This window comes from Ochlerotatus camptorhynchus, unplaced genomic scaffold (assembly GCF_037179485.1).
Source record: "Ochlerotatus camptorhynchus isolate MF236.1 unplaced genomic scaffold, CSIRO-AGI_Acam_v1.1 ptg000131l, whole genome shotgun sequence".
NCBI lineage: Eukaryota > Metazoa > Arthropoda > Insecta > Diptera > Culicidae > Ochlerotatus > Ochlerotatus camptorhynchus.
In genome coordinates, this window is record NW_027040621.1 from 1320057 (window position 1) to 1340206 (window position 20150).

The 20150-nt window shown below is 39.2% G+C and overlaps 2 protein-coding genes across 4 annotated transcripts in view; one reads left to right on the plus strand and one right to left on the minus strand.

Annotated features, from left to right (window-relative positions):
• Shrm (Shroom) overlaps positions 1–2191 on the plus strand; it is a 574742-nt gene extending 572551 nt beyond the window's left edge. For all 3 annotated transcript variants that reach the window (XM_065220703.1, XM_065220702.1, XM_065220704.1), the window contains one exon: positions 27–2191. In XM_065220703.1, coding sequence (XP_065076775.1) covers positions 27–290 — 264 coding nt within the window. In that variant the 3' untranslated portion in view covers positions 291–2191. The remainder of the gene's footprint in view (positions 1–26) is intronic.
• On the minus strand, positions 960–19059 carry LOC135700269 (gamma-butyrobetaine dioxygenase-like). Its single transcript, XM_065220741.1, has 4 exons — positions 18932–19059; positions 18099–18852; positions 2613–2921; positions 960–2549 (listed from the first exon to the last, which is right to left on the minus strand). The coding sequence occupies exons 2-4, from the start codon at positions 18842–18844 to the stop codon at positions 2210–2212; spliced, it is 1395 nt and encodes a 464-aa protein (XP_065076813.1). The 5' UTR covers positions 18845–18852; positions 18932–19059; the 3' UTR covers positions 960–2209.
• Positions 19060–20150: the final 1091 nt, after the last annotated feature.

Genomic DNA, 20150 nt, shown 5'->3' on the forward strand with positions numbered 1-20150 from the left:
TTAATCAATGTTTGCTCTATTCACAGAAAATCCTCGAAGCCAAGAGGGATCGACTGCTGGAACAGTTGGAGGAAGCCAAACAGCTCAAGGACGACATCGACCGTCGAGGGGCAATCATCTCGAAGATCCTGGAAAAGTCGCTGACCATCGAGGAGTACGCCGACTATGATTACTTCATCAACATGAAGGCGAAGCTTATCGTGGACTCGCGGGAGATTGCCGACAAGATCAAACTGGGCGAGGAGCAGTTGGCCGCCCTCAAGGACACCCTGGTGCAGAGCGAATGTTGATCAAAGCTCCGGTCCCCAGGGGGGTCTCGTCGTCGTGTAAATAGTCGTTATATTTTCGTCGTTTTAAGGTAGCATTAGACAAGTCGATTTTTTTTAACGTATGTGTACGTGTTTAGTCTGTGTAGCGTAGTAAGGGGCGAAGTTAATCTAGAACAGAAACAAGTTAACTCTTTGAGCGAACGGAGCGAAAAGAGGTAAAAAAATAATCGATCGGCTGTTGAGTAGAATTAGATTTAACAAGAGAAAATTTGAGCTGATAGGGAGCATCGCTGCAGTTAGAGCAACTCTCGCAAATTTGTAAATTTATGTAAATTATCGCAAATATTTTATTTTATCATTACTTAAGATGTTTCGGAAATAAGTGTTTGTCTTTCGTAAATTGTTTGGAAACAAAATCAAAGAAACTCCCAATCGTTTAGGCCAATAGAATCTAAAGTTCAATCATTAGTTAACGCAAGCAAAAACGTGCAACTTGAATGGTTCGTCAAGTGACGAACCTGGACGACTGCTCTTGATTGCTACAAATTTAGCAAAGTAACATTGCAATTAACTTTCTACAAATGATATTTATCCTTTTTCCAAGTACTAACATTCTGGTGATAAGGCAGAAAGTTCTTGCATTTCAATGTATGATGTTGAAATTCAAAGAGTTTTTAAGTGCACCCGCTCATTGTTTTTTCTTTGTTTTGTTTTGTGTGATCTCTTTCCATTTTGCACCGCTTTCCTTTGTATGAATTGGTCTACGGTTTTCCCTTTTTCCCCTTCTTCATTTTTTTTTTTTCTTTTTTGTTGTAATTTCTTATTTTTTGTTCAGTGTGCAGTGCCTTATTATGTTAAGGTGATTCCTTGTAGCGTTCTTTTTCACCTTACACTTCGCAATGTCACAAGTCAAAATAGTAAGGTCTTTTAGTGGCTAAAACTATTGCTTACTTGTTGTCAGCTGCGGAGCAGCAAGCAAAAACTGAACTTTATAGATTTATAAACATCGTAAATCTTGAGATTTGTGCTCTCGAAATTGCAAAGTGTGGTAAGAAAAAGGGCTCTACTTGAAAACACCTTAAAACCCTCATTAACCGTGTATTTAAAACGTGTCTCACCAGAAACCAAATGTTCGAAATTTGGTTGACGGGTGTGTAGTGTAGGTTTTGTGATTCGTTAAATTTATGTAACCAATTCTTTCTCAACAACCCCCCCCCCCTCCTTTTTAAAATAAACACCTCTCAAAGTAAGTTCACGTTTGTTTTAAAACCCACTTAACGTCAACAAGAGCTCGTTTCAACTAAATCGTAAGTCAATGCGTCGATTAGTTTTACATTATCACTTTGTTAATAAGCAAAACGTATTGCAACTAGGTGCTTAAACGATTACTTAACAATTTATATACAGTTTGCCCATTATATTTTATCCACGCTGGCGGGGGTGGGAAACTTTTCTTTCCTCCTTCGCTCGCGTTCGTCCGCTAGAAACTGCAATCAAAATATATAATCATATCCGCAACCTACTCCCTATGTTTATCGTTTCTTAGTTTCCTTATTATTTAGCCTCAATAGTTAGAAAGAGACCTTACAACTGTGTATATTTTTTTTTTTAAATTAGGATGCAATTTTCAAACAAGATTAGCCGCGGACAAGGAGAAATGTGGGAGAAATCAAAAAAGTATTGTGATTTTATTGCGAATTTTAAAATACACGTAAATCGTTTCTTTTAGAGGATAATTATTATAATCAGAACTGTTATGTAAAATCTGTGTCTCCTTTCGCTCTACTTTTACTATGTGTGCAAATTATTTACGAAAATCAAACAAGTAACTAGTTTCTTCCACGGTTAAAACCTAACATAAATGTATGTTCTCTGTGTCGAGTAAACGAGAGTAAGGAATAAATTCGCTTGAAAATTTAAAACCCCCTGTCCTCAGCATCTCAATTCAATTTCACATCTCCATTCTTCGCAGCATCAAGACTTTTCAAGACCCTCAGCTTGGAGTAGATCTCGTCCCAATCCAGGTAGGCGCCGACGATATGACGCATATTGACATCCGTATCGCTATAACCGGTGCGACCGTGCACCATCCGGACATTGCTGAAGGTAAGAGTGTCGCCCGGAGCGGTTTTAAACTCCACCGCTTCCTGGTGAATCAACTTCACGAAGCGAGCCATGGCACGGTACCAGGGTTGCACGCGATCCAATGGCACGTTGAAGAAGCTATCCCGTTGTGGAACGCTGTGGTTGATCCGCTCGAGCTTGCCATCGCGGCCAATGCTGCGAAAACAAACAGTATTAGATAAATACTACTGAGCTGTTAATTTAACCACGTATGCGTACCAAATAACCGGCGCCCGGTAGATGCTGTGAAACCGCCCGCCTTCATCCTCGCCAATATCCGTCCAGTTGATCAACGTTTCACTCAAAATGGCAAAATCCTCCGGGTGCTCCCGGCGCATCAGATCCGCCACGTAGAAGGCATCCGAGATGAGGTTCTGTCCCCCCTGGGATTGGGATTGTACCAGACAGTGGAGCAGATTGCAGCCCGGTTTGTAGTCGTAGTACGGCAGATCGGTGTGCATCTGCAGCGGAGTGGACAGGTAGGCCACGTTGCTGGTGCCCTCCTTGGCTTTGACGATGAACTCCTCTCTGAAATTGACGAACGCATTTATTACTGAACAAAGATTTCATTTGCTCATGGTAGAGCTTCGTAATTCTAATGTACGACAGAATTCGAAAGGCTACAATGACAAAATTCTAAAAATACAGAACAAAAGCAACTAAAAGAATGTCAAATGCATTCCGGGAAATTGTATTTTGGAAAATTGATAGGGGAAATGCTATCGTAAATTTCAGCGCGGGACTTAAACCTTTGTAGACTACTGAAAATTACATTTTTTATAACTACTACTATTAAATCAAATGTTACAAATCCATGATCACCATTGTTGAGTTTGAGTTTGAGTTTGATTGACCGCCCACGGTTGCTACTCTGTTACTGCCAGATCAGCTGTAAATACACAGAGAACCAATAGACGATGCTTGGGACTAGCAATCATCCTCAATGTGTAAAAACTGGTGATCTTAAATTAGGCAATACCAGCGCCGGCCGCGCCCGAACACAGGTCAAGAAAGGAATGGGAAGGATTGTGTTGACATGACACTCACTTTGATGGAAGCCGAGAACACCTCTGCACTTCCACGAGGAATCACTGGGATGTTGGATAAGAGGGTTGGGTTTGCAGCAGGGTTCGTTTTGGTGAAAGATAAGCTGAATTGATGTCCTAACGATCATAGAACGCGAAGGAGCTTGGGACTAAACCCACGGTCTTCTGCTCAGTAAGCAAAAACGTTTGCCACTAGGCAGACGAGCACATTTTTAATCACCAAGTTGCTGTTACAGGGCGGACTCGATTATCCGGAGTCTTGAAAAAAATTTCACTCCGGATAATCGAGCCCTCCGGATAATCGAGCCATCAAAAAAAAATATTTTTTTTGGTCTTATGTGGTCTCATTTAATGTTTTTAGTGGTCCCATTGAACGCTATTGAAGGATTATGGAATCAGACCACTGTTTTTGTAGATATGGCCGGATCAAGTTCCGGCGTTTATGGGCCATGAGACTAAATTTGTCTTGAAAGGAACAAAACCCATTAAGCGACACATCAAATTAAATCAAAATTTGATATCAAGATCACTGGTGGCAAAAATTAAGTACCTTGGACAATATTGGCTACTTCCGGGCAAGTTCCGGGTGCCTCCGGAAAAGTGGCCAGAACCAGACTTGAATAATAACCTATCATGCGACACATCAGATTATATCAAAATTCGATAACCAGATCAATGGTGGAAAAAATTAAGTACCTTGGACCATATTGGCCACTTCCGGAGAAGTTCCAGGTGCCCCGGGAAAGTGACCAGAATCGGACTTGGATAATAACCTATCATGAGGCACATTAAAATACATCAAAATTCGATAAGAAGATCAATGGAATTGAACCCACGGACCATCCGCTTGAGAAGCGAACGTGTAGCCAACCACGCCTTGGGACCCCTCAACTTGAGAAAAATCGTAGTCTCGCGACCCTCAAGAGTGTGTAAAGACAAAGTTGAGCTTGGCTAAAAATCACGGCTACCGTGAAGGCACAATATTTGACGCGGTTCCTAACTTGACGCACTCGATCAATTTCGACCATTTTCCATGAATATTTTTGAAATGTTAACATTGCAAATATTAGTTCCGGTCCTCTAGGTATGATAGTGTAACAATTCAACTGACGGTTGCTGATAAAGCGGCTGCAGGCGAAAATGAAGACGAGAATGCGGAATTCGATGTCATGTCTGATGCTGACATAGTCAATGCTGTTCTTAACCATGATTCACATTTTTATGAAGGAGAAAGCGTGACGAACACCACTCTGGATGAAACTGCAAACATTGCTACAGCAGATGACAACCAAGATGAGGAGTACGAACCAGTTCCAGATCAATTAGCGCTGAACAGTATTGACACTATCATCACATGGGCTGAGGAAAACCAATTGCCGTTGGAACGGCAGTTTTTACTTCGTGAAATCAGGGGAAATATTATTGATAAAATAGTCAATAAGGATTGATTTATGACCAAATTTGCAATTCTCTTTGTTTTTACTGAATCACTTTACTGATGAACTACTGTTTTTACTGGAATGATGATTAAATGAATTGAACTACAAAATAAGATAAGAAAATTGATATAAATTTTCAAGTATGAAGCCACCAAAAGACCAATTCTCACGAAACCCCCCTTTAACCCTCCGTTTACTCGCGCCAACTTTTATAACACGAGTACTCGCGCGTCGTACTTTGTACAACAGTGTGAGCTTTCCATTGCCATTTTGCAGCCAAGCCACCAATCGATATGAAACCAACGGGTATTCATTAAAAACTTGTTTTTAACTAAACAAGCTAAAATTTTATCACAGTTAACCCACAAAAATGCGGATAATAGAGAAGATGTGAATGGAAACCGCGTAAACGGTGTCCGTACTACGTGGGATTTGACTTAATTGGTTCCAACATGGAAAATCTCAAGATCCTGACCAAATTGAAAATTACTGTCTTGGGCAAAGTTGTTCAGAAGGTTAAGGCCTTTTCGTTGGTGGACAGTAGTTCAGCGTTTTCTCACATCGCGGCACTAGTATACATGTAAAATTCTCGCATATATAAAATATTTCTAGATCCTTACCATATAAAAAGTTACTGTTTTCGGCAAAGTTTTTCAGGAAGTCCAGATCTTTTCGTAGGTGGAGTAGTTCAGAAAATTCTCACTACGTGGCGCTAGTATGTACATGCAATTTTCGCATATACAATAGCTCGAGATCCTTACCATATAAAAAGTTACTGTTTTCGGCAAAGTTTTTCAGGAAGTCCAGATCTTTTCGTAGGTGGAGTAGTTCAGAAAATTCTCACTACGTGGCGCTAGTATGTACATGCAATTTTCGCATATACAATAGCTCGAGATCCTGAGCAGATAGAAGTTACTGTCTTCGGCAAACTTGTTCAGGGTGTCAAGTAGTTTTGACTGGTGGACAGTATTTCAGAATTTTCTCACTACACGGCGCTAGTATAAACGTGAAATTCTCATATAAAATATCTCGAGATCCTGACCAGATAGAAAGTTACTGCCTTAGGCAAAGCTGTTCAGGAGATCATAGCTTTTTTGCTGATTAACAGTAGTTCAAAATCTTCTCACTAGGTAGTGCTCGTATACATGTTAAGTTCTCGCATGTGATACATCACTAGATCCTGACGAGATAAAGAATAAGAATTTTCTCACCACGTGGCATAGATGTACATTTCTCGCATATGCTATATCTCGAGATCCTAATCAGATAGAAAGTTACTGTCTACAACAAAGTTATTCAGGAGGTCAAAGTCTTTTGGCTGGTGAACAATAGTTTAGAATTTTCTCATAAACTCTAGGCTTTAAACTCCTGAACAACTTTGTTCAAGACAGTAACTTTCTATCTGGTCAAGAACGTGAGATATTTTATATGCGAGAATTTCACATGTATACTAGCATCATGAAGTGAGAAAATTCTGAACTACTGTCCACCAGCCAAAAGACCTTGACCTCCTGAACAACTTTCTATCTGATGAGGATCTCGAGATATAGCATATGCGAGAAGTGTACATGTATACTAACGCCACGTGGTGAGAAAATTATTAACTACTGTTTACCAGCCAAAAAGTCTTGACCCCCTAAACAACTTTGCCGAAGACAGCAACATAGTGAGAAAATTCTAAACTATTGTCACCCAACAAAAAGATCTTGACTTCCTGAAAAACTTTGCCGAATACATTTAATTACTGGATCTAGAGATATTTTATATGCAAGAGTTTCACGTGTATACTAGCGTCGCGTAGTGAGCAAATTCTGAACTATTAAGCACCAAGCAATAGGCTTTGATCTCCTGAAAAACTTTGTGAAAGACAGTAACTTTTTATCTGGTCAGGATCTCGAGATATATCACATGCGAGAATTTCACATGTATACTAGCGCTACTTAGTTAGAAAATTCTGAACTACTGTCCGCCAGCGACAAGGCTATGATCTCCTGAACAACTTTGGCAAAGACAGTAACTTTCTATCTTGTCAAAATCTTGATATATTCCATGTTGTAATCAATTAAGTCAAATCCCACTTAGTATGGTCACAGTTTTCGCGGTTTCCATTTATATTTTCCCTATTATCCGCATTTTTTAGGTGTTTACTGTAATCAAAGTTTTAGCTTGTTTAGATCAAAACAAGTTTTTCGATGAATACTCGTTGGTTTCAGGTCGATTGGTAACTCAGCAACAAAATGGCAATGGAAAACTGATGTGTGTTGTACAAAGTACAACAGCGCGAGTAACGGAGGGTTAAAAGCCCTTTGGTACATTTTTTTACGGATTTTCAAAATTTTTGTTTGGTTGCCATTCCCCCCCCCCTCTGAAACGTGACATAATTAGTGAACGTACCATCATGGGATTCAGTTTTTGTATGTTGTTGTGGCACATGATATGTTTGATTCCTGTCAGGTCAAAGTAAATCCAAAACCCCTTAACGCCGAATTTTGTAACAAAGGCACATAAACACTTAAATATAGTCATTTCCCAATCTTGTCAGACTGAGTCGAACGATGTATGTTACTCGTCCTCTGATCGGAAGTCGGTTTTCCAAGCGGTTTATGAAAAATAATTTGCAAGCTAGGTAAAAAAAAATATGACTCCGGATAATCGAGCCATTTTCTCCGGATAATCGAGCCCCGGATAATCGAGCCTCCGGATAATCGAGTCCGGCCTGTATTACCATTTAGTCATATTAACAAATAAAACGATTGACGAATCTTGAATGTGGATGGGCCTGAGATTAGACTCATGATGTTCTGCTCAGTAAGCAAAAACGGTTGCTCTAAGGCCACCGAGCCCCTCATATCACATAATACCGTTGCTCAAATTTGTGTATCCATTCAAATCCGGAACCAACGACAACAACGAGTTTCGCAAAATACACGATACACAAGCGATTTTACCATAAATCTGACCTGAGACCGCGTTTTTCTGCTCAGTAAGCAGGCCACTGTAACCAACGATCTTTCAAATCCGCAAACTAAAAACTACGAAAAAGTACTTAGGCCTTCATTAAGTTCCACTTTCACGCGACGTTCAATGTTTCAATTTGCTCTTTACGTATTGTTCAGGCTATAAATAGGCCCTTTTCAAAAGTTACGCGAGAAATACGCACAATCGTCGCCTACCTCGCAAAACTGGTTCCAAACGACAACAAAGGCATAAGCAACGATGGATTGTTGAACTTTGCTGGCTCCGGTGGTGTAGTGCACAGCAAAAAAAAATGTAATAACGATCTGTCTCTGTCTTATCTCAAATACAAAATGCCAATGGAATGAATGTATCTATATATAACTTGGAAATGACGTACAATCAAATAAACCCGTAACCCACTCACTTGGTCAGGCTTCAGAATCGTCCAGTTTGCAAAAACCCTTTTTTTCAAATTTACCGCAAATTTGATATTTTACCCATTGAGTGTTGATTAGTCACAATGAAACATTGTGACAGAAGTTGAGGTTACTAGTGTATTAAATAATCTGGGTCCTATTTAGGATTATATCTGAAAAATCCAAATCTGGCCAACGCCCACCCTAAACCTAAACCTGTTCTAATCCACCTGAAATGACTAACGAATGGAAGACTTTGACTACCCAGCAAAGTAATAGTCTCATTCTGTGCCTTATGGCAACTTGATGATTCTATTGCGCTCATCTTCTTGCACCACCCAGGGGAGACTTGGTCCTGTACCCAATGCTTAACTTATCTCCATTCCACTCAACTACTCGCAATTTCGTGTGATATAGTGGGCGGAATATTATTATATGAGACAATTCAATGCAGACGTCTTTCCAAATTTGGCAGATCGCCAGGTAATCGGTGAGTTACCACGATAGTTGCTATTCAACAACTCGACAACGTCCCATCGTCAACGCCTGCTATGAGAATTTCACATTGCAGACGCCAACGAAATGACGTCATCGAGCTATCGATCAACTACCCTGGTTATCGCCTGGTACCTTATAGCACGATGCTAGGAGGCGAACCGGAAGAATCGATGAGCTACCTCTCCCCTGTTACAAATCCATGATCACCATTGTGGCGATTAAGATAGCTTTTGCAGTGCAACAATAATAATTTAAAAAGGTCGTTAGGACAGCTAACCATACAAAGTAATCCGTTACAAACATCGTCAAGATACATAATTTGTCAATTAATAAAAATAAATTCACTAGATAACTGTTCAACATACAGCTTTAACGTGTGAAATGCAATGTATCTTGCATTCTGTAAGTGTAGTTGCACGTTTAATGTGTCTAGGCATCGAATTGAAAACATTTATTCCTTTAAAATACAATGAATTTTGTGAAGCACAAGTAAAGAAATGTGGTGTTCTTAATTCATCTGCGTTTCTAGTATTATATCTATGAAAGTCAGTCCAATTTTCAATTCGATCACACAAATATCGAGGCAGCAAATCGTTAGGGAAACTAGGGGCATTATGAACACCCGGGGCAGATTGGAAACCCACAAGGGGGTTCCAAAAAATCAATTTTTTTTTTCAATTTCGATACTATATGTTGTTTCACATTCTTCTTCTAAATGAGTAATTTAACGAGTGAACTAATTTCAATATGTTCCCAAACACCCTAAATTCTTGAAAAAAAAGCACAGTCTTGCTGTGTGCTGAAAAATTATAATTCTCACGTATCACCAAATAAGGTGTAGCGTGCAGATGACGGTAATTAGACTGGAATTCAAGAACAACATGTGAAAAGGGCATACAAGCTTTTTGTAAACAAACCTTCTTATGCCCTTTTCTCGCGACCCACATGACACCAACGCAAACCATTAACATTAGTGGGTAGGGGAAGCTTTCCCCTTCCCGATGATGTTGTTGGTTTGCGTGGGTGACCCTCGGTTAACGATAAAAGAGCCTACAAAGGTTTGTTTACAAAAAGCTTGTATGCCCTTTTCACATGTTGCTCTTGAATTATCGTTTGTTGTGGAATATTCAATTGTTTTTGTTGTTCCCACATATAGTATATCGTTGATTAATTTTTGGTAGGTGTCTATACTGCTCCATTTTACCCCGCTAGCTTAAAAAGGTCAATGTAATGTAACAAATTTTCAAATTGTTTTTGAAGAAGAAAAAAGTTATTTTTTAAATTTGCTTCAATGTGCAACTGTTGCTAAATTAGTGACAAAAGTGTGTAGTAAATAACAAATAGCGATATTTTGATTCCTATCAAGTCAAACTTGGCAAAATCTTTAGGGTATTTATGATTCCCCTAGTTCCCTAACTACTCTAAAAATGAACACTATAGTCAAATATATAATTCTTTGCTTCACCGACTACCATTGTAAGGCGTCCAAAATCAACGTTGAGGAAGTGAATCTATTACATCTCAAAATCAAACGCATCATTGGCCAGAAATAAAATGGAAGGGCAAAAGTCTAGTGAGGAGAGATCAAGGGCGTAGCAAGGTTTCGAATTAGGGGTTTGTTTTATGGAGAATTAGGTTAGACATCGATTAGCTGAACACCATTATACCGAATGGTATTATATCGTATGGATTACTAGGTCGATCGTCTGAATTTTCAGTCATACTTCGGCATATGTCATCGGTATTTTATGAATTTGTATAAAAATAGAACTGTGTGCTAGAACCTTTCAAAACTCTTGGGATTGTCTTCAAGTTTCATGTTTTTACTAGTCGTATTAAAATTAAGTCATTTTTAAGTCTTACAATCCTCTGATTTTCCGCTCCTGGATCTTTTTAGTTTCCCTAGAAAACCCGAACAACATATTTTTTTTAATGTTTCCAAGAATTTTCTTAGTAACAAGTTTCAAGTTATGTCATTTAAATTATTAATAAAGATGACGGGGATCTCAATAACTTTAGGAAGAAGACAAGAATTAACCAGGGTGTAAAAGCGATAAATTGGTTTTACGAATTGTTTAAGGAATCTACAGCTTGCAAGAATTTAAGATCCAAAGAATAGGTTGCTTAATGTTACGGTTACTCATGTTTTTCTCGATATCTGAATTTTATTTTCACCAGACAGTGGCAGATTCTTTAAATTCGGAGTCTAATATAATTTTAAATTTTACCTGCTTGGGTAAATGTTGAGCATTTTAAACATATTTTTTTAAACAAAGACTTTTAAAATGATCATAACGTTGCATTAATAGTCCTTTTAAAGTTGTCCATATAATCAACTCTAAACGATTGTAGCATTTAGAAAATTTTACAATATTTTGTGACTCCGACATTTAAGCAAAGCAAAATGATAAAGCATCTTTAGTATCCCTAATCTATTAAAATTTTCAACAAACGTATGAATGAAAATGATTTTAATATTCTACAATTTGGTGAACGTTCAATACTTAAAGATTTCTTATTTTATCGAATACATTCCCAATGCCTCATATCATCTCATCTATTAATTTTTAACAACTTACAAAATTATGGTTGAAAACTTAGTCTTGGTAGAGATCTACCATTTTATTCGATAAAAGTTTTTCAATAATCACCATTATCTTCAACATTTGCTGGAAACATTTTATTTTAGATTTATCTTAAAGTATGAGTTAGGTTGATTTTTATGTATAACATGGTAGAACGACGTACACACTTGCCTTGAATCTCTGCAGCAGAAAAAGCATACGAAGTCAAGTGTGAGAGGAAATGAGCGCTTCTTGTTTGCTTTTAGGCTACCCATATTCAGATGCATGGAGAGAGCAGTGGAGAAAGCACAGGCCTGATAATCGCAACGTTCATTGTTCGAGTCCAGTCGGCAACCTTCTACCTATTTTTTTTTTCGACATAATTATTTTCACTCACTAATACACTCCTCATTTTTCGGCCTCCAATTTTCTTGCGTTGGACCGCAGCTAGGTATATTGCATCCTCGGTTCATGCGGTCTCCACTTGCATCCTCTGATGATGAATTCCACATAATCGTAAGCGAATCTTACATCCACCGGTTGGGTGTAGAATACATTCAAGAAAAAAGAAAATTATCAAATAACTATCATATGACATGAGTGACTTCGTTCTAATTCCTCAATTTGGTGTAAATTAAGTCATTTCTGATCAGAAATGTTATTTCTAGGACATCATTGCTTGTTATTTTCAGAATTCACACAAGCACAACATCAGCAGCTTTTATTATGAGAAAAACTAAAATACATTCAATGTCGTATGTCGTATGACAGAGCCTGTCATATGACATTTTAGTTTGGTACTTTACTATGATAGCTGGTTTTGCATGTGTCGGAGGCAAAGGCAGTCGATTATCACAGAAAATTTGTCGACTACCGTGACCGCTAACAAGACTGTTTCTGACACACTAGAAACAATTTAGGTTCTCAATTTCCTAATTGGAATTCCCTTCAAACTTTCACCATCTACTGATTTTTTTGAAATTCACTCTACAGTATTCTTGATATTCTCATGAAACCTCGAACTTCAGTTTATTCTATGTATAAAATACTCTTGTAACTTTCATTACAGTTCCTTTTCTAACTTCTTCAGATTTATCTACAGCATTTTTCAGAAACCTTTTGAAATTCATCTCCGACCTGCTATCGAATTTTGCTAAAAATTTTCTCGAAACTTTCCTCAGAACACTCCTGAAAATTTCCTCAGAACTTTGTTATAATTTTTTTTGGAATGCTGCAAGGGTTTTTCTTAAAATTCCCTAATATTTATTAAGAACCCATTGAAATTATCTCTCGAGCAAAAAAATTTCTTTAGAATTGTAGCCAACATTGTCAATCTTTCTGTCGAAAAACAAGCTAATTATAAGAACTTTGAAAATATTTCAATATGTCAGGTTCTTGAAAAAGTTTTAAAGTCATATGAGTGTCATGGAAGAGAAGAAAATCAAAGTTACAAATTGGATTTAAAGAATCACATCAGAGACGTTCTCATTTACTCGATTCCGCGCGATTCCAGAAAATATTAATTAAAGTAAAAGAAAAGCACTTTAATAGTGAATGTGTCCTCTAGACCTGTTCATGTTAACAGAAATGTTTGGAATGCAACGGGTCAACCGAGATTACTGTTTATCATGTTAATTTGAACTTCTGTGCAAATTTTCAGCAAAATCGGTGATGATTTAAAGGTGTTTCAAGTTAATTTTATGTTTTTAAGGTAATTTACGGCTTATAATATTTGTATCTCGAGACTGAAACAACTAAAACTGCTGTAACAACTTTCATAGCAATGCTTAATGTGTTATCTATTAACTTTGTCACCAAAGGTTGACGATTCAAAATGGTTTTATTGAAGTTTGACTTAGTTTCATACTCGAAGATATCTTAAAAAGTGAAGAATTTTAAAGTATTTGTTCTACGAACTTTCCACCCATATGATATAAAAATGTGTAGTCTAAGACATAATGTTCCTCATGCTGTTCTAGAACTATCGTTGATACATAGTTTTCGTGTAGATTCCATAGATTGAGAGATAAAAATCAGAAAAGAGGCCGTTATAGCTAAAATTCACAAGACAACAGAGCCAATAAAAGTTTCAATTAGATTGACAGAACATAGTTGCATTGCTTTTCAATGTCGACCGATGACTGTTTCATTGATAGAAATATGAATCCTCAGTAGACGTGTTTTTTTTTATCAAAGGCTAGTAAACTCGAGCCATAACAGCAATTTATAAAATAACGAACATTTTGGATGGCTGTTAAAATGAACAGGTCTAGTGTCCTCGTTTGGCCTTCAGGACCTGATGCAGGCGCTTCGGCATGCTCTCCACCAGGTTCTTTAGGTGCTGTCGATCTGCCTCTTCCCAGGCGCGCTCCAGGGCTTCAAAATAGTTATTTTTATCGGTAACACCAGTTTTGTCCACCTTGACATCGAGAATCGCTCAGAAATTATCGATGGGGTTGAGGTTCGGGCTTTGTGGAGGCTATTCCAGCGGTTTGATCCGACAAGACCGGACTTGGTCTTCCCGAAGCATGGTCGTTGTCCAGCTGAAATACGAACTTCTCTTCAAGCGAAACCTCTAGTTTTTGCCGTAGGATGTTAATGTAGTAATCTGCCGTCATTATCCCGTCGATTTTCACGAGGTTTCCCAATCCACCCCAGGAAAAACACCCCCATCACATTTTCTCATCCACGCTTCACCGTGCTTTGGATGTGGCGCCCCTGAAGCTCCTCACCAGATCTGCATCACACACGAACCCGCCGCTTTCGGTTGAACAGCTCGAATTTTGATTCGTCCGTCCAGAGAACCGTCTTCCAAATCTCTAGCGGCTTATCAGCATGCTCCTTAGCAAACTCCAGGCAACTTTGCTATTCAACCCCTGTGCTACGAGACGGAGACAAACTGTTCGACTGGAAACTGATAGTTGAAGGGTTTCCTAGATCTCGCGGATAGTTACCTTCGGGTTCTTCTTGACTTCGGGCATGACCTTGGTGTCCGTTCTCGCATCCGTTTTGCGCTTCTTGCCTCTGTCAGGGCGATACGCCACTGATCCGATCGTTTTTAGTTTCAGAAGAATTTTCCCAACCGCTGCCTTGCTGATTCACCGTTTTGCACATCACGAACCACCAATTTTCGGATACACAAGGGAATTGCTTTCGAAATCACTGCATTTTCCATTTTTTTTCCAACTGAATCAAATGCGATCACGCGTGCAAATGCACCAGTTTGAGCCATTTGTACAGTTTACTAACGTCTCTTTAAACTGTTCCCCTGCAAGAGGAGAATTTAGTTCATTCGAGACGGGTTTCAAACTGCAGCTGTTTCATCATCGTCCCCCATTGGGTCGTCCTCCCTCACACACCATGGTCTTTAGGACCTTAAAGACTGCTTCTTGTCGAATGAAGTGGAGTGACTACACTAGTCATTTTCTTTTCAATGCCACTTCAACTTACTTATGCTTATATCATATCGTGTAAGTCAACCGCCCGCAGGAAGTTGAGTACGGTTTGTTCTGTACTCCTGTCGTTGAACAATACCTCTCGGATTGAACCAACGACACCCATGTCTTCCCTCAATTGTGCTCTTGCCGGGCACTCCACCAATAGATGATTTACATCTAAAACCGCACCGCATTCCTGGCATTCCTATTAGTGTACTTCAACGATCTGCTTAGACAATGCAAATCTTCATTCAAGTGTAAAACGGCATCATTTAAATCCTTAGTTGAAATTAATAACACAGTATCATCTGCAAAAAGATTTTTGTCGCCAAATCGTAAAACACGTCGCATAATAAATAAAAAAGTGGTCTTAATACACTTCCCAAGGTTATTCCACACGGGATTTTAAATTGAATAATTTAAAACAGTCCACAGAAATAGCTTTTAAACCATTTTTATGCAGAACACGTAATTCCAAAGCGCTTGATTGATCATAACAATAAGGGCCTAGAAATTGTTTCAAAATCGCGTTTTAGATCCAAAATAAACAGCAAAAATCGTATCTTTACTCTCCAAGTTATCTTTGCACTTCGCTAATACCAAATTCATCGCGGTTTCACAAGAACGACCTTTCCGATATCCCGACTGTTCTGATATCAACAAACTATTACTATTTAAATACTCCAATAGGGTAGAGAACTACTTCGGCCTAATCGCCCATTTTGGGCCTATCGAGCAGAAAACTTCAAATAAATCCATGATTTCAGGGTTAAAAAGTTAATTATGCATTTGGTACGATACTTTAGTTAATAAGCTACGGAACGAAGTCAATGAGAACGCGTGATATAAAGGTTTGCACCAATTATTCTCAAAAACAAAAGAAGCGCTCCGACCGAAGCAATTTTTATCTTCATCCGATAGGCCGAAGTGAATTCATTGGCGTTTCAATGGCGTTTCAATGCTTTAAGCCGAATTTAGAATCCGTAGGCCGAGTTTGGCGTCAAGAAGCAGTGTTAAACTTTTGACAATATCTCAACAATTGGTTTCTCTTTATCAAATCTTACGATTGAGGAAAATAAATTTGGAAGCCATCAGTAATAATAACATTCCGTTTGGTGCTAAACTGCGATAGATTAAGAAAGACTAAGTGCGGGTTGTGCTTAATAGGCCGGAAATGGGGTAAAGGGCGAACACGAAATTATTCCGACACCGAAAATGTCATGCCAATTTTCTTATAATGTTTAGAATCAAACCAAAATTTTAGGGTAGTTTTATACATATATTTACTTCAAAAATCAAAAGAAAAGTTAATCGATAGAGCCTTGAGTGTAAAATTGAACGCATTTTCGCTTGATGTCCTCTATCAAAGTCTTTACAGTGTCATCCGGTACCAGTGTCTCAGTTTTTTTCATTTTCTTAACATGTCCTTCTCGTCTTTGACTGTCTTCTTGCTCTTCCGAAGTTCCCGCTTCATTATTGCCCAGTACTGCTCCACCGGGCGCAGCTCCGGACAGTTTGGTGGATTCATGTCCTTTGGAACAAAATGGACAGAATTGGCCTCATGACCACTCCAGGACACTTTTAGAATAGTGGCATGATGCCAAATCTGGCCAAAATAGCGGAGCTTCGTCGTGCTGCTGCAAGAACAGCAAAAGGCGCTTCTCGAGGCACTCAGATTTGTAGATCTCGCCATTTACTGTGCCCTTTGTCACGAAAGGCTCACTCCTCAGTCCGCAAGAGCAGATGGCCTGAGATATTTGGAGGCGAACTTCGACATTTTCTTCTTCTTAAATTTGTCGTCCACATCGAACTTGCTCTTGCCGGTGAAAAACTCCAACCTCGGAGTTTGTTTAAAATTGGCTTTTATATACGTTTCGTCGTCCATCACACAGCAGCCATATTTTGTCAGCATCTTGTCGTAGAGCTTCCGTGCCCGAGTTTTAGCCGTCGATTGTTGCCGCTCATCGTGGTTTGGGAAGTTCTGTACCTTGTATGTATGTAGTCCAGCTCTCTTCTTTGCATTCTGGACGTAGCTCTGCGACATGCCGATCTTTTTAGCCAAATCACGGCTTGAGACGTTGGGATTTGCTTTAATCATCCGCTTCACCTTTCCCTCCGTCTTTTTGTTCTCCGGTCCCGGTTTTCTTCCAGCTCCTTTGCCGTGGTCCAACGTCAACCGCTCCTGGAACCGCTTCAACACTCTGGAGACGGTTGAATGGTGAATGTTCAACATTTTTCCCAACTGCCGGTGCGACAGGTCAGGAAATTCCAGGTGTTTGGAAAGAATTTGTTCTCTCAACTCGCGTTGGTTCACCTCCATTTTCGTTGAATCGAAAAACACGACTTCGAGTTTGACAGCATGTACACAATACAGATCAATGAGAAAGTGTGCAAAATTTGGTTGATTTTTACCCAATGGTAAAAAAGTTATGCCCTGTTGAATGTGTCGCAATAATTTCGTGTTCGCCCTTCAGTTAACCCTAGCTGGCCTTTCACAACAAGTTCCAAAAGTTTCTCTAATGTGTGCAACATGTTGATGGAATGAAACTCTTCGGCTTTAATCTTTCCAGCAACTTTTTGAATAGGGACCACTAAGGATTCCTTCCAAATTTGTGGCACATGTCCAGTTTGCAATGATTCGTCCAGCAAGATGTGGCCAATGACATGAAAGCAATCTTGAATAACCCTAGCATTAGCATTATCTACTCCAGCCGATTTTCCTAATGAAAAACAAATAACTCTAAGTTCATCTAATGTAATTGGGTGAAAACCTTCAAATCTACAACTACTATTAACTGGTTGTTTTATTTCGTCAGGCTCCTCGACCATTTCAAGTTATTAGTAGTTACTGATAAACATTATTTTCTGATTCTGAAATCTTACGATATCAAACATGCAATACACCCACACATTTTTCGAATATTCGCACTAAAGAACCGATTTTTTTTTTAATTAATAGTTTCAATTGCAAAAGATTTTTGAAAAATATATTCCGTTAGTTGATTCTAAGGGGGGTGAGCACATAACCCCTTAGAATGGAATGATCTCACCAGGTCTGTCACCACTCTGTCAGTCAATTACAGGCATAAGGACACTGGTTGCGCTATCTTCACAAAAAATTGTAACGATGCTCACAACTTGACACGCTCATATTCACTGATTGCGAAGTGTGTTGAGAATTTTGTTTTTTTTTTAAGCTTTATTATGGAGATTTTTAGCCAACTGGGTAGATCATCTCCGCGTGATAAGTAAAAGAACTCTCCAAGGAAACACCTTATGAGTAATTAATCATTTGTAACAGGCAATTATTTATACAGAGGTGTCCCATTCACCAAGCTGCTACTCACCCATAGTGCGTTTTCCGAATGAATCCGACGCGGTCCGCCAACCTGCGGCACTCCTGCTCCGTCAACGGTGTGTTCTTGATCATGACAATGCCATACCGTATCAACGCTTCGATCCACCCCCGCAAAGCTTCGTCCTCTGTGATCACATCTCGGAATTCAAAATTCTTCAGAATCTCACTAAACTTTTTCTTTCCCCACAACCGAGGCGTCGGTCTGTACCACTCTTCCAAATATTCGCTGCAATTTTCCTGCGTAAAGTTCCTCTCAACCAGCCACTCGCCGGTGAACTCAGATCTATGCCCATCACTCCACACAATCTGCACCTGGCTTCCATCTTCAGCCACTGCACATTCCTTCAACTGCACTCCGTCGACATCGAACAACTCCCAGTTCAAAATTCGGCTGTGCGATCCCGGATGAAAACACTCCGAACACCGGCAATTATCTCGCAGCCAAACTAGTGGGAACTCGAACCGCTGACCGTTCACTAATTCCACCACCAGCTGATGACGTCCTATGGCGAGCTGATAAGCCGACTTTATCGGTGAAACAACAGCACCCGATTCCACCGTCAAAGGCTCACTGGCACTGACCGCCTTTCGCGAGTGTGGCCCTCGGTGAATCGTACGAAAGTGTTGACCATACGATGATGCAGCAACAAGATACGATTCCGAGTTGATAACGGATGCACTACCGCGTAGCAAGTGGCGGAATGCGCGAGCCGTTGTGATCGCTCGAAGTGCCATATGGAGTGCTAAAATTAGATTAGACGCTAAATCATCAGTCATATAGAGAGAACCGATTGGACTTTGAACGGTGAATTATCAACATACTGAGCGAGTACCGTACGTATCAAAAAAATGAACCTAGTTTGGAAGGTAGGATTCCCACGATGACGCGAAATTGTTCAAATGGAGGCGCGTGATGAACGTGTGCTGCTCGTTGGATGGTTCAAGTAATACTGATACCACGTAAGAATAATATTCACTTTCGCTCGCTCACGCGCAGTCAGCATGTGGTCGAGTGGACGCACGGCGATATAGTCTAAAACCGGTACCAAGCGATAAAATAGACAAACGAATGAACGCTTCGTGTATTGCGCATTTTGCACCACTTTAGAGTTTTGCACAAGCGCTTTTTTTTGGCCTCTATTTTTGATCGTGTGATCTTTAACCACCAAAAAATAAAAATCAGATGGTATTAGCAACAATCAATACGAAACTAACGATTTTAAATTGGCTCACTACTTGACTAGACTATTGGTCCCAATCAAATCGATTAACGTACCCCATTCTGGTATAAATTCTAGTACTACACTATGTTTGTTTTGATTCGCTATGAAAGTTTGACAGATAAAATGAGGGGTTATAGGATTTTCCTATGTTTCGAGGGGTGAATCGATTAGCTTGGGACCGAAGAGAGTACCAGAGCTGAGCCAAAAAGTTGAGCACGTTATTTCGGGACCTTCTAGTCTTAAAGTTACCTCTATGGTATTAGTAAAAAAAATTCGCGTAAAAACAAAATTGAGTTTATTTGAAAGTAGCAGCAGCTTTGGAACAGTAGTGGCAAGGTACACTAATGATTTCAAGCTCTAGAAAACTTAAAGAAATTCAATATTTAAATTGTATTATCAGTGGGAACATAGGTGTACTTATTTTTAGCGCAGTAGTCTAATGAGGTACGAAATTTGCAATACACACAGAGAGAGAATATGTCCGGGTGTCAAGAGACTGATAAAATATGTTTTTCTTTCTGGTCTGAGCTTCTGATGAAAACAAATAAAAGGTATGCAAATACTCACTCATTTAAGCGTAGATCACAAACAAGTCAAATAGCAGTCATAATTGAAATTAAAGGAAAGGTTTTCCTTTGATCCAAGCCACATAGGCTGACCTAGAATAAAATTGTAGGAGAATTTTTAAATTTTATTAACTCTTCGGTACACGGGTCACTAATATTTGCATTAATTGATAAACCCCATAAAATTTGATTATTGAAGACATAAAATTAATGAAGAAACGATACCTACTGCTATCTTGATTACGCCAGTGG